Raw genomic sequence first — 20,434 nt, 5'->3', positions numbered from 1 at the left:
TGAACGTTGGTCCACATCTGCAAACGTTTTGTTAGGAGATGTAGCACACTGACTCAAGATGACATCTTTTTACCAGACGGAGCTAAATGGTTCAGGTTTGTAGGTAAAGATAAAAGTTTTGAATCTATTCATTAAATTATTTTCCGTACTGCTTAGACCGATTGAGGATCGCGTGGAGTTTATCTCTGGGCGACAGGCAGGGTACACCCTGGACAAGTGGCTAGTCCATCACAGGGCAAGTTCTGACTTTCACTCTAAATTTTTCCATGAAGATATTAAAGAGAAAGTAAAACTGGAAGGATATGATCAGATTTGACTGCGCTGGTCAGCAGTTTGAATCAGCTGAAGGATTTTTAGATCTTCAGCATGATCTTGGGAGAGAATTTGACCCACAGATGTGCTAGAAACCAGTATGATGGCGTCCAGGGAAAGTACCCATGTTAAAAGAAAGTTTTTCTTTTTTTTTTTTTTTACTAAGACATCCAAGATAAGTCCTTCCTAAAATATGTTTTATTTGTGTTTCCTATTGATAAATAAATCTGAATATCATCAGCATAAAAGTGGAAATTAAAATGTTTATCAATTGTCTCAAAAGAAGCATGGTCCAAGACCAGAACTTTGAGGAATACCGTAACAGACTCAGGTTTGTGTTGAAGCTTACAAACTGGAATTTGCCTGAAATCATCTAATCCATGTGGAAGAAAATCCCTGAATCCAAATGAGAAGTGGGAGCCTGTGCAACGGCACTGCGATGGACTGGCGAGCTGTCCAGGGTGAACCATGCCTTTTGCCCAAAAGACTGCTGGGATAGCCTCCAGCTTCCCTGCGACCCCTTATCGGACTAAGCGCTTAGGAAAATGAGAGATCATTTGTATTAATGCAGTTTCGGTGCTACTGTAATGAACAGACTAGACTTTATTAGTTGGTTTAAAACAGCCCCACATAGTCATTTTATGATGTTTGTGTCTGCAGGGCTTCGTGATGCAGACTCACGTAGCCGTTTTACTTGCTGTTATGAGATCTGGTTGACTCAGCAGCGGTCAGGGTCACATCTCAAAGCTGCGAGTAAAAGGACCCTAATTGGTGCGACCCCTGTGCTTTCTGCATGAAATAAACACAAGAGAGGAATCTCTGGTGTGAATGTGGAAAGAATCCCAGCTTCATGAAAACTAAAAGTAATGCTTTTACAACTCTGCAAACCACAAATAAAACCAGCATCTGGATTTCTGCACAATGAGCAGTGGAAAAGGGCTCTGCGTGAGGAGGTCCGAGGGCCGGTGGTGGAATAAGTCACTCGTTCCTTTGCTCCGCATGAGACTTCTCTGGTTTGTTACTTACGAGAGCTACAACTATCACTTGCTTTCATTTAAGCCAACAAAAAGAACTTATAGGAATAAAATCAGAGTTCTCATGACGGAGCATCATTATGCAGCCAGCTTGAGAGAAATTAGCTCGTTTGGTTCAGAGATTAAACACATCAGTCATTTTGCAGAAACATTAAATGTCAAATGTTTATTGCCTGCTTGGCTGAGGGGAATCCAAGGGTCACGATGTGGAGCACAGTTTGAACCAAACAAGCTCAGATTGGTAATGTGCCTTTCTGGTATTTTCATGGGGTTTGTTGGCAGTAAAAACCTTTATGGAATAAAGAATCCTGTGAGATTTGCATCTCTGTGACTATTTGAGCCAGGTCTGTGTGGTTGTAGTGTCTGTGTTGATGAAAAGCTAACAGCATGCCACAGTCTGAGTCAACCCCCCCCCCCCCCCCCCTTACTGATGCAGGATGGCAGGCAGTCGCTCACAAATCATTCACATCCTTCCAATCCCCTCCCCACAGATCCCAGGACCCCTGCAGATCCCCAACCCCGCTGCCACTCGGTCTCTGCGAGGTCCATCCCATTTTCTCCTCTTCTTGTATTTCACTCTCCCTTTTGTCCCTTTTAAATTGCCTTATCTCCATCTCTTCACCTCTCTTTCCTCCTGCTCTCCATCCTGCAGCCGACACTAAAGCCCTGTTTTTAATCTGCCAGTTGGAGGCTGGTCGGGGCGCACCCATGCCGCTGCCTGACAGACTCATGGCTCACTGGGGAAAGTGAGATAGAGCAGGAGCGAGAGAGAAAATGAGAGGGTAGGGAATACTGAATGGAAAAGAAAGAATTAAAGAAGTGAAGGGAAGTGGGTGGCAGCATGGTGGGACAGATAAGATTGACAGAGTGAGGATGATGGAGGTGAATGGGACACACTCTGGATGTTTTTATGCATGCATGTGTGAGAAAGAGAGATAAAGAGTAGAGTAAGAATAAAAAGAAGTCTTCGGTCGTCAAGTCATCCTCCAGCCCCATCCTCGCCCCCCCCCACCCTGTCCGTCTTCCTTGCATCATATCTTGCTGCTCCAACAGCCGGTCCGGGCGCTGCTCCCTGCCCCCGTCTCAGATCACATCACGGTGATCAGGGTCACTCAGCTCACTGCTGTTGTCTGGTGTGTTGTCTTGTTTTCTTCCTCTCGTTTATCCCTCGGACCGATGTTTCTTCTCGCCAGACCACCCCGTCACCTGTCAAGTCAGCCCCACAGCTAACGCTCACTGACGTGTCCGCCCGTCCGTCCCACATCACTGCCACCGGCAGGCTGGAGTTTTAGATACGCCTCAATCTCCGAAGGGCAGATGCTGCAGATTGAATTTTTAAAACTGGACTTTAGATACGAGAAGTGACAAGACCAGATGGGAGAGAAGAGACGTGACGCGGCACGAGCGAAGCCAACAACTGGGACCATCAAAAGGATGAACACAAAGAATTAAATCTGCTTTATGTGATAGTTTCGTCATATCAGATGGTCAGACGTTGCGATTCTCATTATTATTAATGCAATTTATTGATGTGCAGCAGGACGACCTTCGCGTCATGTCGCCATACAGGACCAAATCCAGACTGCTGTACAATCCACTGCTGCTGCTTAACTAACATGCCTCTTAGTTACTGGGCTGTTTGTACGCCTGTCTGGGAACGCACCAGTTCATTATTTTTCTGGATGCAAAACAAATAAATGAAAGGAGATTCAGTGTTTTTATCCACTCAGTAAACAGAGCCGACAATAATATGAGCAAGTAGAGCACAAAAGTAGCAAAATGAAAAACAAAATGCTTTATGAATCCTCTGAAGGGAAATTATATATCAGCTTCTCCAGCTATTACAGGAACACACGCCATATTCACATGGAGGTAGAGCAGCCCCCCCCCCCCCAGAACATAAACGTGACTGCTACGCTGTCAGGATCCAAACCAAAAGCTAGCAATCTGAGTCCATGTCGGCCAGTCACAAGGCTGATAAAAGCAGCTGCTTCCAGTAAATCTAGCCAGTTCTGTGCTATGGGATGACTGGTTTATGTGCCTCAGCAATGCTTTGGAACTGCAGCGCTCTTCAGTGGCGTTAACTAACGGCTTGTTTCTACATGGAGAGTAAAGAGAGCAGAGAGGAGCCCAGTGCATTATGGGACATCTCCCAGCAGCATTGGCCTATAGCAGCAGGACTGAAGGGATGGATCAGGACCAGCAAACATGTAAAACATTATGCTAACAAGACTAGCATTAATGCGATCTCGCAGCTACATGTGCCGTTGCCATGTAAACCAAAAGGTCAACGGTGTTCTCCACACAAAAACAGCACACACACATTATCTGAACATCTTCACTTTGGAAAGCATTTGCAAATATTTTATGTTAACATGTGGACAAAATAGCCACATACATGTGGACAGGCAGAACCTGTACGACCAGTACAGCTCAATGCTGTTAGGACGACATTTCAGCCCGGAAAATCAACACTTTACCCTCTTATGTTAACCAAAGAAGGATAGTTGGACACGTCATGGACAGACAAGATACCTCCTCATGTTACTCCATGAAATCCCAGAACGACATGGAGTTCTGGCTGCGTCCTGAGATTGTCTTAACATAAAAAATCAGAGAAGAATCTATCATAATGGACCTCTTACTGTTTTAGCTCTTTTCCTATTTCGGAAATAATTACCTAAGTTTTGAAGTTTTTTAATATCCTCTGGTATCTTATTCGTCTCTAAGGCTGAAATTGTAATTTTGACATCGTGAGTGGCTGATAAAGGCCGTTTCCACCAGCTAAAACCTTGTAACTCTGGATAAATCCTAAATTTAGATTAAACTGAACTCACTTTGGCTTCTGACAGACAGTTGTCAACATGTACACAAAGTTCTTCTGATTATGTGTACCAGATTATAAAATAATACCCACAACCCCTCCTTCCTAAAGGACACAGGCAGTTGGGTTATACTATTTTAACTGGGTTATTTATTTGTTTGAAAACTGGAAAAAACAAAACAAAACAAAAGAAAACACTGTCCAGTTTATTCCAGTTCATTCAAGACAATTAACATCCAGGTGTTATTAATATTAATATATCGAGATTAGTCCAGTTAATATCTGCTTTATACAAACCAATTAATAAACAATAATGATTTTGTTAAGGAATCCAGCAGACTGCATTAGATCCGCTGGACACCCGATCCAGGAAGGACGGCCATCTTCCTGGACCAGTTAGGGTGTAGAGGACAGGAAGGAGAGTCAGGAAGCAGGACAACTCTAAACCAGAGATCCTGCTGACAAAGAGCATCACAGAGTAATGACAAAAACAATGTCAGATGTTTCTACATGGAGAGTAAAAAGAGCAGAACAGAGCCCAGTGCATCATGGGACGTCTCCCAGTAGCATTGGTCCAAAGCAGCAGGACTGTAGGAGCAGACCTGACTATAAGATTTATCAGGAAGGAAAGTCTGAAGATGATCTGAAGGTAGAGAGGAGGTCTGCTTCATAGGAAACCTCATCCTTCGTCCAGCCTCTAAGTTCCCAGAGGAACCATGAGGAGGTCCTCAGACTGGCCAACGCTCCACTAAATTATAAAACTCCTCCCAACTGAGTCACGAGATGACCTACGAGCATCTCTGCCCCTCGGAAACATCTGTAAACTAAACCTCCAGCCTGCACCCCAGCTCACTCTTTTTCTCCATCCCAGCAGGTGGTCTTCTGTGAAGGTTACCCGGGGTGTCGCCTCTGCTAGGTGTCTCTTTCTGGGGTGGGTGGGAGTGGGGTTGGGAGAAGCCAGCCTGCCCATCATTTCCTCTTCTGTGTTTGTATATGTACGTATGTGTCTCCAGAAAACAATCGGATAAGCGGCATCCTGACCTCGCAGACGGAGCCCTACGACCTGTCTTTCTCACGCTCCTTCCAGAGCCTCTCACACCTGCCGCCCTCCTACGAGGCGGCCGTCAAAGCCGACCTCAACCGGTTCTCATCCCTGAAGAAACTCAGTAGGTCCAAGTTCACTGCACTAATGCAAGAGTAGGCTCCCTGCCCTGGTGCCCTGCATGATAAAAGTACTGTGTGCTTCCCTGACTGCCGACTGGGACCCAGCAGTTTCCCCGCCGCCCTCAGGACATCATAATAAGTATTAATACATATTTTTCTGGAGATTTTGCAGCTCTGATTGAGTAAATATCTGAGATCTTTAAATAAAAAGCAGCAAGTATCAATTTTCCCAGCTCCAATCCATCAGAAAATCAGTGGAGTCATCTCAAAAGACACCGCGAGTCATTGATATTCTATGCTTTCCTCGTCTCCACTTCAACTGCGACCACTTTTTCTCCGTCCCATATAAGTGCATTAAGCGGCTCCTCGTCCTTGGCCCGGCTCGGTATTGATTCGCCGGCTCTACGCTGGATTTCTGCCACGTAATGAGGTCTCATCTTATGATACTCTCTGAGCGAAACGCAAATATTCCTTAAGGCTTGTGTAATTTCATCACGACTGCCCCATTTCACTGCTGGCATGCAGTCAAAGTGAAGGATGACGATGTACGGCTCCTGTCAGGGTTCGCTCCACGCTGGCTCCCACTTGTAGCTGCTGTGCACCGTCTCAAACTAAACACCAAAATGGGCTTGCAGCACAAAGAGTTGTTTATTCTCGTTTTACTTGACAAATACCTGTGGGAATGAATAAAACCGGTTGTGACAGGCAGTGAAACAAAACCAAGTGAATTCGGTCATCACTATGGAGACGTGTTAAAATGTTCCGATAGTCCCAGCAACGTCCTTCAGTCTTTATAAATTTGCTTTCTGCTGCCGAAGCAAATTATTTGTTGCTGCAAATAGCCAAAAGGCTGTGCTCTTTCTTTTTGTTGCTCAACCGTCGCCACGCTGATAGATCATGTCGGATTGTGCTTTAGGGAAGACAGTGCAGCGGCTTCATTGTTGAGATAATGAAAGAGAAGAATGCTACTGCTTATTAATGCAAATTGGTATCAAACTGAAGAGAAAGCATTTAGCCCGTTGCAGTGCAGGACCGGACGCATCCCGTGCTATTCATTCACTCCATGATAATGTGGTTGATGAGCTTGCAATGCCCTGCCTACATCTTGAGGACCATTATGCTTGAGAAAGGAACATCCTGTTTTTATTATCTCATAATAAATCGATTTGCAGCGAGCACCCGCGGCCCGCCCAAGGGGTTTTGGCTGAATGAAATCTGGACAGGTGGCATGAAGAGTCATTATTGAAAAAGACAGCTACATGCTCAAATAGCCATCTAGGATTTCTCCACATGGTGAAGAGGTCCATCATTTATTTCCACTATATAAGGGACACTTGCGTTGACAAGTCGGTATGATGGCCGTCGACATTTACAGACACCGATTCACAGCCTTTTGAATGTTTCCATTTGATAAAAATCACTCTGCTGTCTTTTTGACGAGACGTCTGACACAGTTTTTATAAATGTGCACCACTATGTGTGTGATTATGTACTCGACGGCAAGTCTTTCTTGCATGTGTTTGTGTTGTGTGGCATGACTTTGATGCTACATTCCCTCCCACGTGTTCTTGTCTCTGGAAGTGTATTCTTGTCTCTTTGATCTGCCTCTGAAAGCATGTTTCCTTGTTTGCACATATGAGTAAGGATAAAGCATCCACTCAAGGGTAAGAAAACAATTGCAGCTCCCAAGGATGACATGATTATGCAATAATACAATGAGCTTTCCAGCATGTGTAAATGAAGTGCCTGCCAGTCTCTCTCCATGTGTGTACAGTATTACAATTTTTGTTTTTAGACTTTGTAATGACCTTTAGAAGTTTACCCCCACAGCCAGAAGTGCCTGTAGAATACCAGATGAAGCCTGGATGTGTGGATGTTATGTCCCGAGCATGTAATACGTGATCCTCTCTGCTTTCTATTCCCCTCCATGAGCTTGGAAAGGTGAAACACAGATGGATCCGCCAGCACTAATCTCTGAATTGTGTGCAATGTTCTCCACTTCCACTTGATCCGATTTCTCCCTTCCCATTCAAACACCTACCCGTGTTTTCCTGTTCTTTCATTCATTTCATTCACCTCTCGCTTCCTTTTTTATATTTCTCTCATCTCCTCAGCAGGGGATAAAGATCTCGAAGACTACTATAGCCGTAAGCGGCACCTTCCCGACCTGGCAGCAAGAGGCACTCTTCCCTTGCATGTTCTCAAAATAAGCCAAGAACAGGTGGGTACACAAATGTGTCGTCTGGAGTTGAGTCCAAAAGAAAGTACACCTTTCATTTCTATGTTGTTGTTTTTTTGTCACAACATTATTTGGTCCTTATAAGGCATTAAATTGAGGTAAGTACAACCTCATATGATGAGTTACACCAAGGATTCCCAAGTCCAGTCTTCCAGAGCTACAATCCTGCCACGTCTAGGTCTTCTATTCTCCAACACACCTGAATAATTTGGCCGAATTTGCTCATGGCTCATCCACATGTCATCCAGAGGCCTGGAAACAAGACATTCATGAGATTCAGGTTGGGGAAGGGCGGCATCTTGGAGCGATGGAGGACCAAACACCAAACAAATACTTGCATATGACACAATAAAAACCCAATACAGCGATAGCTTTTTATCTATATTCAATTGGAAAGTGGAGGGAACAGAGTTTTCTTCTTCACATGGGTCTTGCCCTTTCTTTTACTAAATACTAGTGCAGCATCACCTTTGGTGGGAAGAGGGATATATTATTGTAAAGGTTTGGCTCGTTTGACCAAAGTGCAGCATGAAGACGATGGATACAACTGAGCTGAGCCCCCAGTTGAACTGACCAGCGGTTTATCCTGATGTGAATGCACCTTAAGACCGTTCTCAAAACACCTGCCAATATCCACAGGAGTGGATGTCCTCGCAAGTCAGCTTACACACAGGCCGTGTAACACTCAGACAATCTGTAAAAACCCACGAACTACATCTCAGACTCTTCTGGCCTCAGTTAGCTTGTTAAATGTTAACGTTAATGACAAAACAAATACAAAAAGACTCAACAGGTATGGCTTGTTTGGAAGGGCTGTAGGAAAAAGTCCCTTCCCTCTAAAAAGAACATGTCAGCACAGCATAGATTGACAAATCTGCATCTTAACAAGCACTACCTCTCAGACAATGTCCTTTAAACAGACCAAACTGGTCCATATCAAATCTCATCAACAAAAACACTTAACTACTGTTAACATGATGGGGAAGGGAGGATGATCTGGGCTTGATCTGCAGCTACAGGACCTGGACTCCTTGCAGTTATTGACTAGACCTTGAACTCCTGAGAGCTGAAGCTTGGCTGAAATGGTCTAACGCAACAGGACAATGATCCTAAAACACACCAGCAGATCTGAAACAGAATTACTGAGAAGAAAGGGATCTAAGTGTTGTAGTGGCTCAGATCAAATCCAAACATCACTTTGCTCAAACAGCTCTCATGGAACCTTTGCAAAGTTGAGTATTGTGGGAGTTTGTTTGATTAGGACTGGGAGAAACGGCAAATACTAAGATGAATATGATCTCATAGGGGTGCAACAATACATGTATCTGTATTGGGATTGGTATGGAAAGAAGGCATAGCGAGCGTTACCACTTGGAAGAGTGACTTCCTTGCACATACTTTGTCTTTAAACAAGAACAGTGCAGCCCAGCCTCTGGCTAGCGGACATTTCAAGGCAAAGACAGCTTAATTACCCTCTTCCGGCCTTAAAATCTCTTGTTTGGGAGAACTCTGGCTACTCAATGAAGTATGGCAATGGACAAAAACAAGTGGAAAAGATAAAAGCAGTCTGCCTACATTGTGCCGGGTTGTGTTTCCATTCCCCCCATAGCCCTGCCCCCATGAGCATGACAGCACGCTCTCGCTTAAACTGCTCAATTTTGAGATCTACATGGAAAGCATGAAGCCTTTTTTCTATGGAGTTTATTTAATTTAAAGGTACGTAAAAAGACGTAAAAACATTCTCATAGTTTAAAAAAGTAAATTAAACATAAAATATTTGAAAGTTTTGGGGTTTGAATACAGACTTTATGTGAAAATGTGCTCATTCAAACCAAACATCATAGTCCTGCAACTAATCAAATGCTACTTCACGTTTTACAGCAGACATGCAATTAAAGTTTTAAAGGAAAAGATTGAACTGTGAATTAAATTAATATTTGTACAGGTTAGAGTGATTTATCTTTGTCTCCTTCCGTCTTTATGTTTGTGCAGGTACATTAAAATAGACAAGGCATTCATTCATTTAATTATTTTCTTAACTGCTTAGTCTTATTTAGGGTAGCAGGAAGCTGGGGTCTATTCCAGCAATCAGGTTCACCTGGACAGGCCCCAAGTCCATCACAGGGCTAGAGGAGACATATCTCTATTTATTCCATATTTCTATTTATTTAAAAATCTTTCATTGGAGAATTTACTGCAGGCAGTCTTCTTTTATGTTTTGGTGTATTTAATCATAAATGTCATTAAACATGTTCCTCTTTACTCCAAAGTTAACCAACCAACATTTGTTCCCTTACTGGACCACAAAAATACCTAAGCAGGATTTTGGCGTATCGCTACACCCCTATTATCTCAACATTGTCATTTTGATTGATCAATGATCTCCTTGATAAAAAAAAAAAAAAAAAATGTTTGGTAACTCTGTCATCTTCTAAAGTTTACTAATGCACAAGCACTAAGGTAATTGTATCTTTCAATATGAACTGCTGTAGCGAGCTCTCTGTTTGGTTTTGATTGTTTTTATGAAGAGTTGGAGCCAATTGAATTAATGCTTTCCCAACGAAACAGCAGGAACTGCTATTGTGAGTTGCATCAGCCCTGCATCTAATTTAGAAATCTTTTTATCACCCAGTCCTCTTTCAAGCCTCAATGAACCGACCTACTTACCTCATTTTTAGGTTCTGATAAGGACTAGATGACCATGTTCAGGTCCTGATGTACAAAACTTTAGAAATGAAAGTGGACAAGTGTAACAGATACTTCAAAAAAGGGTCACATTATTCAGTTTTTATTATGAGCACTACCTCAAATATTAGAAGGAAAGTCTTGAGTTCTTGTGTATACTCACCTGATTCCTCTTCTGCCCACCAGCACCGGGAACCACAGCAGCAGCACCAGAGCCAACCCCCACCATCCTCCTCCCAGGTCCCTCCCCAGTCACAGTCTTCTCAGACGCAGTCCCAACAGCGGCAGAGACCCCGTCGTGTCCAAAGGGCCATGTCCCAGGACCGTGTCCTGTCCCCACAAAGTGCCCCACACCAGGACTACAACATGTCTTCTAATGGTATGTCCCCGTATGGAGGCAGAATACTCTCTGATGAACAGCTCCTGTCTGCTGAACGTCTTCGATCCCAGGAGCGTCTTCTGCCGCAAGACCGCCACACCTCCCAGGACCGACTCTACACCAAGGACCGCATGTACTCAAAGGACAGACTCCTATCGCAGGAGCACCTGTACTCAAAGGACCGCCACTATTCTCAAGAGCGTCTCTATTCGCAAGATCGCTTGTACTCACAAGACCGCCTCCTGTCCCAGGATCCTCTGCTCTCACCAGACAAGCTGATGATGTCATTGAAGCGCGGCATGGTCAGCAGCATCTCTGGTGGCTTTCACGGCAGCGACAAGTCGATGTCGCGTGCCATCTCACACACAGATGTCTTCATTCCAACCACTCCGCTCATGGATCGTTACAAGATGACCAAAATGCACTCCCATCCCAGTGCCTCCAACAATGGCGGTGGTGGCAGCAGCAGTGGCGGGGCATCAGGGGCAGGAGTAACCGTCCATTCCAACACTTTAGCCATGAACCAGACAGCGAATAAGAGGCAGGCATTTGCCTCCAGACGAACTCACACTGTTGAACAGCTCCACTACATCCCACAACACCACCAACAGCCACAGCAGCCACAGCACTACCGCACAGGCAGCAAGACGGAAGTGACTGTGTGACAGCATCCGGGGTGAACCAGGACTGCACCTTGTGCCGGGGGGTGGGGTGGGATTCGTCAGGTAACACTGGCCACATTTTAAAGTAGGATGGTGATGATTTCATTTTCTTTGACTGAAGTTCCTGCAAAGTCAGAGATTCCTGGACCAAGATCATCCGCTAGCTTACTGTGAGACCGGAAACGAGCCACACTGTACACTGCATACACAGGCCCAGCAAGATCTGAAGCCAGAAAGGGTTGTGGATGGGGGGGTGGTTTACTATTATCCAGCTAACTTGCCTAATATTATTTCCACTGTCTTGATTATCCAATTCGTCCACAGCCTATGTCCTGGTTCTGTGTACGTTTTAGCGGGGAAACACCGATTGTGTCTGTTTAAGCCTTTATGAGCACCCCCCACCCCACCTCCCTGTTTGTCCACAAATTGTTCTGTGACCTTTTCTGGTGAATCTTAAAGGGCTTTGCGTGGTTAAACACAAGAATTGATTCCTTCGTGACTTCTGTTGTACAACACAACACGTCTACAGGTGATGAACAAGAGTGAGCCTGTAATAACTTTATAAATATATAATTAATGGAATTAAAAAAAAAACAAAAAAACAACCGTTTGTACACCCCGTCCTACGCATAGCTCTAGAAAATCTCATTGAGAGAAACCGAAATGGATGTTATCAGCACTTGTATTTGGTGCCTCTGACGGATGCTCCATTTCTAAATACAAAGTAGTTTTGTGGGTTACAAAGCACAATCAATACAAACTATTCTGTTCTGGTTCTTTTCTTTGAGTTTGGATAGTAATGGCTAGCTTGGTTCGTTCTTAAAACAATGGCTTCTTTTTCCTTCTTTTGCTTCCACTAGACAATTGTAAATAAGCTATCCTAGAAGCAGTATTATGGACAAGTCTGTACTGGATGGACTTTGTATTAGACTGTCTGTTTTCAATAGATTCTTTAAAAAAGAAAGTACAGCTATAAATCATCACTGTTTCGTGAGTTCAGAATAGAAACCCACTTAACCGAGTATTTGACAGGATAAATTAATACTATACTGTGTGTCTTTGCAAAACTGTTTGGGCGAGAAGTCAATGAATGTGTTGTTGATGAAAGATATACCACTGTTCATATCTGGATGTAGACCGTGTTCCATTGACATCAGGAGACTTGAATTTCATGGAAATTGATTATAATGCTTGTCAACGTAGGGTCAAATAAACCATCCATATTTTTCTAAACATGCAATATGGTTCCTTGAGATATGATTATGTTGTGTATTTGCCTTAGGTTGTCTGTGTGTACAAAGCACTACAAACACACACAAACACACACCCATTGCACTCCAAGATACCTAAAGCCGGATCGAATGCCATCAAACCCACTGTACTGTAGAGAAATGAAAGAATGAGATTCATCACTAGAGCACAATAAACTTACCACTAACATAAGTCAATTCAAAATATTAATAAAACTTTATTCATCACAGAAGGAATTATTGTATGTAACTGTAGATATAAATGATATATATGATATTATAAATGAAATAGTGTTAGATGTGAATGTGTGTGAGCTGTGGTTTTGGTATTGACTGATGGAGATCTTAATAAAATAAACTAAACCAAGATACATCCATGTTCGTGCAGGATGGATAACGTACAGAGAAAATGGCAGTAAACAAAAAGCCGGAGGCAGTAAAAATGGTGTCCAATGGCTTGGATAATAAAACCCACAAAGGATCAGAGACCTCAGGGGAGGAAAAGATTTTTAAAATAGTAAATTCAATTAAATCCAAACTTTATGAACCAGATTTCACCTATTAAAAACAAAGAATCAAGTCTTTAGACATTTAAAAGCACCGCCTTCCATAAACATAGACATTGTGTAGCTATAAAAACTTGAAAGGAAAGCCCATCTCAGGAGGTTCCCTGCACTGGGTGCTGCTCACAAGCCAATCTATCCAAGCAGACACATATCAGCGAGGAGCCCATAGCAGCAAAGCATTGCCACCTTACCAGGGCAACTGATGCCCATAATGAGACAAGTTGGCCCCACTGAGAAAACATTGGAGGTATAGTGTGTTATGTCCCTCTGAAGGGGTCACTACAGCAAATTATCACACAGTTGTTGGCTTATGTTTGACACGGGATGCCCTTTCTGACAGAACCCTTCAAATTTATCCAGGCTCAGGACCTTAGAGAAGAATTACATCACAGCATAGGGAACAGCAGCAGGACTTGAACCACATGCCATCAAGTTAGAAGACAAGCAGCTCTACCACCTGAGGCACTACAGCCACTGCAGGTTAAGAAAATAAAAATAACTAAATAAATTGCAAAATAAATATAAAAATAAACTAAAATAGAACGAATGAGACACAAGTTAAAGGCCAAATTAAATAGGTGGATCTTGAGCCTGCCTTTGAATAAAAGCACGTCGTCTCGGCCCTCAAGTCAGAAGTAAAACTTTAAAGGTTCACTTCACGCAGCAGCTCTTCCATGGAGATGTTGAGAGGAAATCTTTTTAACAGAGCGACTGGGGAAAATCTGGAAGACAAACGGAAAAGTTAACTAGGTGCAAGAACATAAGGTCATTCATTCATTCATTCAGTCACTCATTCTTTTGTTATTCTAACCGCTTGATCCAATGAATGTCAATGTCAGCTTTATTTATATAGCACATTTTAAAAAGCTAACGATCAGCCAAAATACTTTACAGCAAGATATATGCACCTCATGAAGGGTGGCGGGGAAGCTGGAGCCTATCCCAGCAGTCTTCGGGCAGAAGGCAGGGTACACCCTGGACAGCTCGCCAATCCATCACAGGGAAGAACATGAGGTCAGGCATGGAATATCTACAGGTCCAGTTTTCCTATTTATCCACAACAGGGATGACAAACTGGTCATCCACAAGATGCTACCAAGGGTTTGGGTTGGAAATGCACAGAAGAAAAATCTGACAAATTCTTAAGACTGCTGCCTAAACAAAAGCAGCAGAGGTGCGCTTGAGGAAAGATACCTTCAGAAGAAGCTGGGAAAAAAAATGGAATACAGAAAAAGCAAGTCCGACACCATCTTCCAGTCAAACTAAACATAACAGCAATCTCAAACACAACACACTAACAAGAAAAGCCTTCGATTATTCGATTAATTATCTGTCAAGCAGCTTTGATGTAACACCAAAAACCTTTTTTTAATCAGCATTTCAATTTGAGAGAAGCAACACCAGAGTTTACTTTTCTGTCTAGTTTACTTCCATCCTATTGTGCTGAGTTCATTTCTAAACTCTGTGTTGTTGTTTCGACAGCTCACATCCCACTTCCTGTTGTCTTCTATCAAAAAGTAGGACCAACTGTCATGATATGTCGTTTCACGCACTTTTTTCAGTTTTGGTTTCTTGTTTTATTTTGTAGTGTTCCTTTGTTGAGTTCATTTTTGTGTCTTGTTTCCTGTATTGATTTCCTGCTCATAGTTTTCACCTGGTCTTGTTAGTTTTATTCACTACACCTGTGTCTTGTTTGGTTTCCTAGTATTTGTAGCCCTTTGTTCAGTTTACAGTTCAGTTTACTGGTTCATTGGGTTTGCTCGTGCTTCAGTTCAGTTCAGTTCAGTTCAGTTCTGAGTTTCTTCATTAAAGCTTCTTCATTCGGCATTCCTGTTTTTCTGTTCCTGCATTTGGGTCCTCATCACCACCACAATCCATGACACCAATGTGTTCCCTAAAACTTATCACATGGCAGCATTTATGTTCACTACTCACCAGAGTAGCTGATCCAAAGCTAAAGGGACATTTTTCCAGTTATTGTAAAATAAATGCAGATTATGCATTGACTATCCCTTTTAATATTTTTGATTTACACATTAGTGGCTGTAAATCAGCATAAGAAGTTAAAAGTAAACCTCAAGGAAGACAAAACAACATGGATGGATGGAAATCCACCAGGAAACAATAGACTGCTCTTCCTGAAGAGGTTAATCTCTGAGAATAACTGGTACATTATATTGGCCAAGATGCCGGTTGTTACCTGATGTAACAGGAAATAATAAACCTGAGTTTGTTATTTGCTAACTGAGCTAGGAAACCACTGATAAGTTACATACCACAAAACAACATTTACACCCACAAGCCACCAATGAAGCTGATCTAAAGGGACATTTTACAAGTTTGAGTAAAACAAATGCAACATAGTTCCATTAACAGTTATTCATTTAGCCCATTGCTGTAATTTAAGTATGAGAAGTAGTTCAAAACAAACCTGAAAGGAGGAAAAATTAACCCCAAAATGTGCATCCACCAGTAAAACTTATGACCCTTTCCCATTAGTATCAGGTGGTCTCAACTTAACTCGCCTCGGCTCTGTTTGTAGGGTTTTCCACTCTGCTTTTGTACCCCTTCACCGGTACTTATTTAGTAACTACTCTGAGTCGGATTTTGTGCGACGTCGCTAGACTGCATGCAGCTATTGGTCAGGGGCACGGCCAATCAGGGGTCAGGGAATTACATCACTGAAAGAGCGACTCCAACTCACAAGTTGTTTACATTACATGACAAGCAATGGTGCAACTAAAGTCTCTTCCGTGGTCCAACACTGAGGTGGAGACATTTCTTTGCTTGGTTGCTGAGGAAAGGATACAGAGGGAACTAGATGGAGCGACACCAAATGAAAAAATCTATCGAGAGCTTTCCGACTCAATGGCTAGCAATGGAGTGTGTCGAGAGAGGCTGAAAAAGCTGAGAAGTGACTATCGGCAGGTCAAGGACCACAATGGTCGAAATGGATCAAACAGATGAGACTGGAAGTGGTTCCAACAAATGGATACGATTTATGGTCAGCGACCGATGAGCCGCAGACCAGGTAGCAGATTGCCTCTAGGTCTTGTGTTGTTATAGAGCTTGTTGTGCACAACACTGACATCACAGTGATTTCACACAAACCCCGCCCATTTTAGACCTGGTACTAAACTGTAATGGAAAAGAAACAGGACCAAGCTGAGACCAGCTGAGGTGAGCTAAGTTGAGACAAGCTGATACTAAAGGAAAAGAGCCAATAGAGAGAGTGCTTTCTAAGGTATTTAATGTGTGAGAGTAACTGGCTTATTACATCTGGTAAGACACTTGCTGGTAACCTAAGTTTATTATTTGTTTGTTGAAGTTGGAAGAAGCTGGTAAGTTAAGAAGGAAACAACAATTATGTCCACAAGTCACCACGAAACTTAATCTAAGTGATATTTTCTTAGCTGTCAAGTCTCCCATTTTGGCCGGTAAACGAGCGTATTTTCCCATTTCCCGACATTCTCCCGTATTGTTTTTTCCTCATGAATCTCCCATATTTTGATATAAGGAGAAAATACACTGATATGAGGAGACAACCCTGCAAAGAATAAACACACAGCAACCATATAACTTCATTTCCCACAGGGAAAGAACTGCTCGCACCCTACCCTAGTTGATAAATTAGGTTACATTTTAATTATACACTGATGCATCCAGGAATATGGCAGCCATTCATTGTGAGTTCCAACATCTTAATCTTCTCTGAGTCACCAATATGTTTTCAATACTCTTAAAGTCCACCTTTAAAAAAGATTAAACAAACCCCTTTAAATAAGCTCACATCTTTTTACTCATAAATTGACATCAAGGTTTATAAAATTAAAAAAATATATATGACCAGTGTAAAAAGATCTCCTCGTAAATCCAATAAAGTGATTTACAGCATAAGTAGGGAATATCTTTGGATAAAGGCTGCCGTAGAGTGGTGGGGGTGTGGATCCAAATGCAGGTAAGAGTAGACGGGAGGCAGACAGGATGCAGGTAAGGATATTTAAGTAAGTCCAACAGAAACGATGACGGAACACCACAGGGATGATTACGGGGAAGATGACTACACAAAAGGTAACTAAGCAACAAACTGGCCAGGATGAACTGAAATCAGGTGGTACATGTACAACGTACACAAGACATGAACTAAATGACACCAAGTGAACTAATAAACTGGAAATGGGAACCTAAGCCAAATATACAAGAGAGGAAAACTACAAAATAAAACGGGAAACAAGGACAACACATGACACGACTACATATCAAAACTACAGAACCTCAAAACCATAAACAAAACATAGGATCATCTAGTTTATGCTGTCTGAAACAATTATTTATTTAAATTCCAACATTTTTGCCATAACACAGAATACTTTGGCTAGGTTTACTAAGTGTGCTACAAACATCAGTAATAGTGCACCAACTCTTGGATCCAAAATCCAACCTGACGGGGTTAAATTATTAGTTTCAGGTCACAGATGACTTAAATCTGGGATGGATGCATCTGCGTTACACACCAGTGGGTGGAAGTGAAGTGGTGGAAGTTGATCAACCTGCAGATAAATCAGTGAGGCAGCAAATGATGAATGGATTAATGAAAAGAGGATGACGAGCCTGACCAGATGCTGAGCCCCAATCTGCTCCATGTGCAAAGATAACATCCATCCATCTCTCCATCCATCCATCCATCTCTCCATCCATCCCTACATCCATCATCCATCCATCTCTCCATCCATCCCTACATCCATCATCCATCCATCCATTTCTCCATCCACCCATCCATCTCTCCATCCACCCATCCATCCCTCCATCCATCATCCATCCATCCATCTATTCATCCATTCATCCCTCAATCCATCCATCTATCCATCCTTTCATCCATCCATCTCTCCATCCATCCATCCATCCATCCATCCATCCATCTCTCCATCCATCCCTCCATCCATCCATCCATCCATCCATCCATCCATCTCTCCATCCATCCCTCCATCCATCCATCCATCCATCCATCCATCCATCTATCCATCCTTTCATCCATCCATCTCTCCATCCATCCCTCCATCCATCATCCATCCATCCATCCATCTCTCCATCCATCCATCCATCCATCCATCCATCCATCTCTCCATCCATCCCTCCATCCATCCATCCATCCATCCATCCATCCATCTCTCCATCCATCCCTCCATCCATCCATCCATCCATCCATCCATCCATCTCTCCATCCATCCCTCCATCCATCCATCCATCCATCCATCCATCCATCTATCCATCCTTTCATCCATCCATCTCTCCATCCATCCCTCCATCCATCATCCATCCATCCATCCATCTCTCCATCCATCCCTACATCCATCATCCATCCATCCATTTCTCCATCCACCCATCCATCTCTCCATCCACCCATCCATCCCTCCATCCATCATCCATCCATCCATCTATTCATCCATTCATCCCTCAATCCATCCATCTATCCATCCTTTCATCCATCCATCTCTCCATCCATCCATCCATCCATCCATCCATCCATCCATCTCTCCATCCATCCCTCCATCCATCCATCCATCCATCCATCCATCCATCCATCCATCTATCCATCCTTTCATCCATCCATCTCTCCATCCATCCCTCCATCCATCATCCATCCATCCATACATTTCAAATGCCCTGAAAAATCCACCTCAAGACTTTCTAGTGATATTTGAGAGATTTTGCAAAGTGTATGTGTTTCCATTTTATGTTTTTTCTTGTCATAATTACATTTTACATAATTCTCTAAGTAATGAAAGCAGTTCTGAAGCACAATGGGGGTCCAACCTGGTTCTACAAAGGGACCTGATAAAGGAACCAGTTAGTGTGTGTTCCTGTATGATTGTGTTACACAGCTATGGTTACTCGGTCTGATTGGGGCCTGGGTTCAGTTGGGGGGGGTGTATCCATGCAGACCGAGATCGCGTTCATGCACTTTGGTCAAACAAGCCAAACCAGTATAATGATATCTCCCCATTCCCACCAAAGGTGGCGTTGCACTAGTATTTAGCAAAAGAGAGGACAAGACTGGCAAGAAGAAGAAAACTGTTTCCTCCACCTGAGAGTTAAACATGGAGACGAAACTATCGCTGTTTTGGGTTTTTATTGTGTCTTATGCAAGTCTACTTCAGAAACACACTGGAACAATAGATGCAGTTTGAACACCAGACGAGGCAGAGGACTCTTAACGTCATCGCTATGTAATTACTCACTGCTAAGCCAAATGCAGGAAGTTACTTCTTCCTGTAGTCCACTTCCTGTATTTGGTCCGCATGAAAATGGGGCGAGACCTGCATTTGTAGGCAGACCAAGTCCGGTTCTTTGATCTGAATCAGAATTCGTTTGGCTCATTCACATTTCCCCAAAGGAAGCGACTTTCCGAGCGAACGGACTCAGATTTGGATCAAAAAGCTGATGTGAATGTCCTCTAGACTTTTTAGGGAATTTCAGTTTTGTTTTCAGAGGAATCGAACCCACAAAGGAAGATGGAACCAGGTCAAGCTCCGCAAAGGAACATCATCTGTTCTGGGGAAATGATGTGATTTATTGGTTTTTACAAAGTAGACGATAAAGTCAATGTCAGTTTGTTTCCACTCAGCAAACAGACACTAAATTCTCACATGTATTTTCGAAGTTTATTTCTTTCATTTCCTTTTTGCAGAATGCAGGAATGCATTGCGTCTCCCAGCTTAACCCTCCTGCTATCATCTGTCTATTATGGACACTCAGGAGTGCTTAAAATGAATACTCCTCGTTGGCTTCTTCTGTTAAAACACTTGCACCTTGTAAACATTGTTTTGTCGCAGCCCACCAGATATGATTATTCCTCCCTCTGGAGCTGATCTGCCTCAGGAAAATGTTTGTCTAATTTTCATTCTAATCTTCCGTCTGATTGTGGAAGAGGTGGAAGGGGGCTGCGCACCTTATCGGCTCTGGTGCTGCTGCCTGTTGGCCTGACTGGAGCTTCAGGTTGACAATTGAATTAATCTGGCTGATTTGAATGCTAGTCAGTCCGATTTCAAGCCTTTTTTCACATTCATGGAAATCCAGCGGTGTGAATTCTCAACACAAACTGCACTTTTTCAAAAACATGCAAGAAAGAAAAGAATGAGGAAAAAAAACACAGAATAAGTTTGGATTTCCAATTTACAAATGCTCAAGCACATCAGCATTTAAATGAAAATATGAGAATGCAATCAGAGTGGATCTCTGGACGGGGGAGCAGCTTCAGCATGAGAAGTCAGATGGCTATGATAGCCTGGGACAGCTCTCCAACTCCAAGGAAAGAGGAC

General features: G+C 42.9%; 1 protein-coding gene across 1 annotated transcript in view; it reads left to right on the top strand.

Annotated features, from left to right (window-relative positions):
• LOC306772104 (shisa family member 6) overlaps positions 1 to 11,302 on the top strand; it is a gene marked incomplete at both ends in the record, with an annotated part of 93,364 nt that extends 82,062 nt beyond the window's left edge. Inside the window, 3 exons of the mRNA XM_079261516.1 lie at positions 5,184 to 5,336; positions 7,449 to 7,555; positions 10,445 to 11,302. Of these exons, the coding sequence (XP_079117642.1) occupies positions 5,184 to 5,336; positions 7,449 to 7,555; positions 10,445 to 11,302 (1,118 nt within the window). The remainder of the gene's footprint in view (positions 1 to 5,183; positions 5,337 to 7,448; positions 7,556 to 10,444) is intronic.
• Positions 11,303 to 20,434: the final 9,132 nt, after the last annotated feature.

The sequence above is a fragment of the Telmatherina bonti genome (genome assembly GCF_933228915.1).
Source record: "Telmatherina bonti genome assembly, chromosome: 21".
Classification (NCBI taxonomy): Eukaryota; Metazoa; Chordata; class Actinopteri; order Atheriniformes; family Telmatherinidae; genus Telmatherina; species Telmatherina bonti.
Note: the sequence above shows the minus strand (reverse complement) of the source record. Positions and strands in the feature narration are given on the sequence as shown.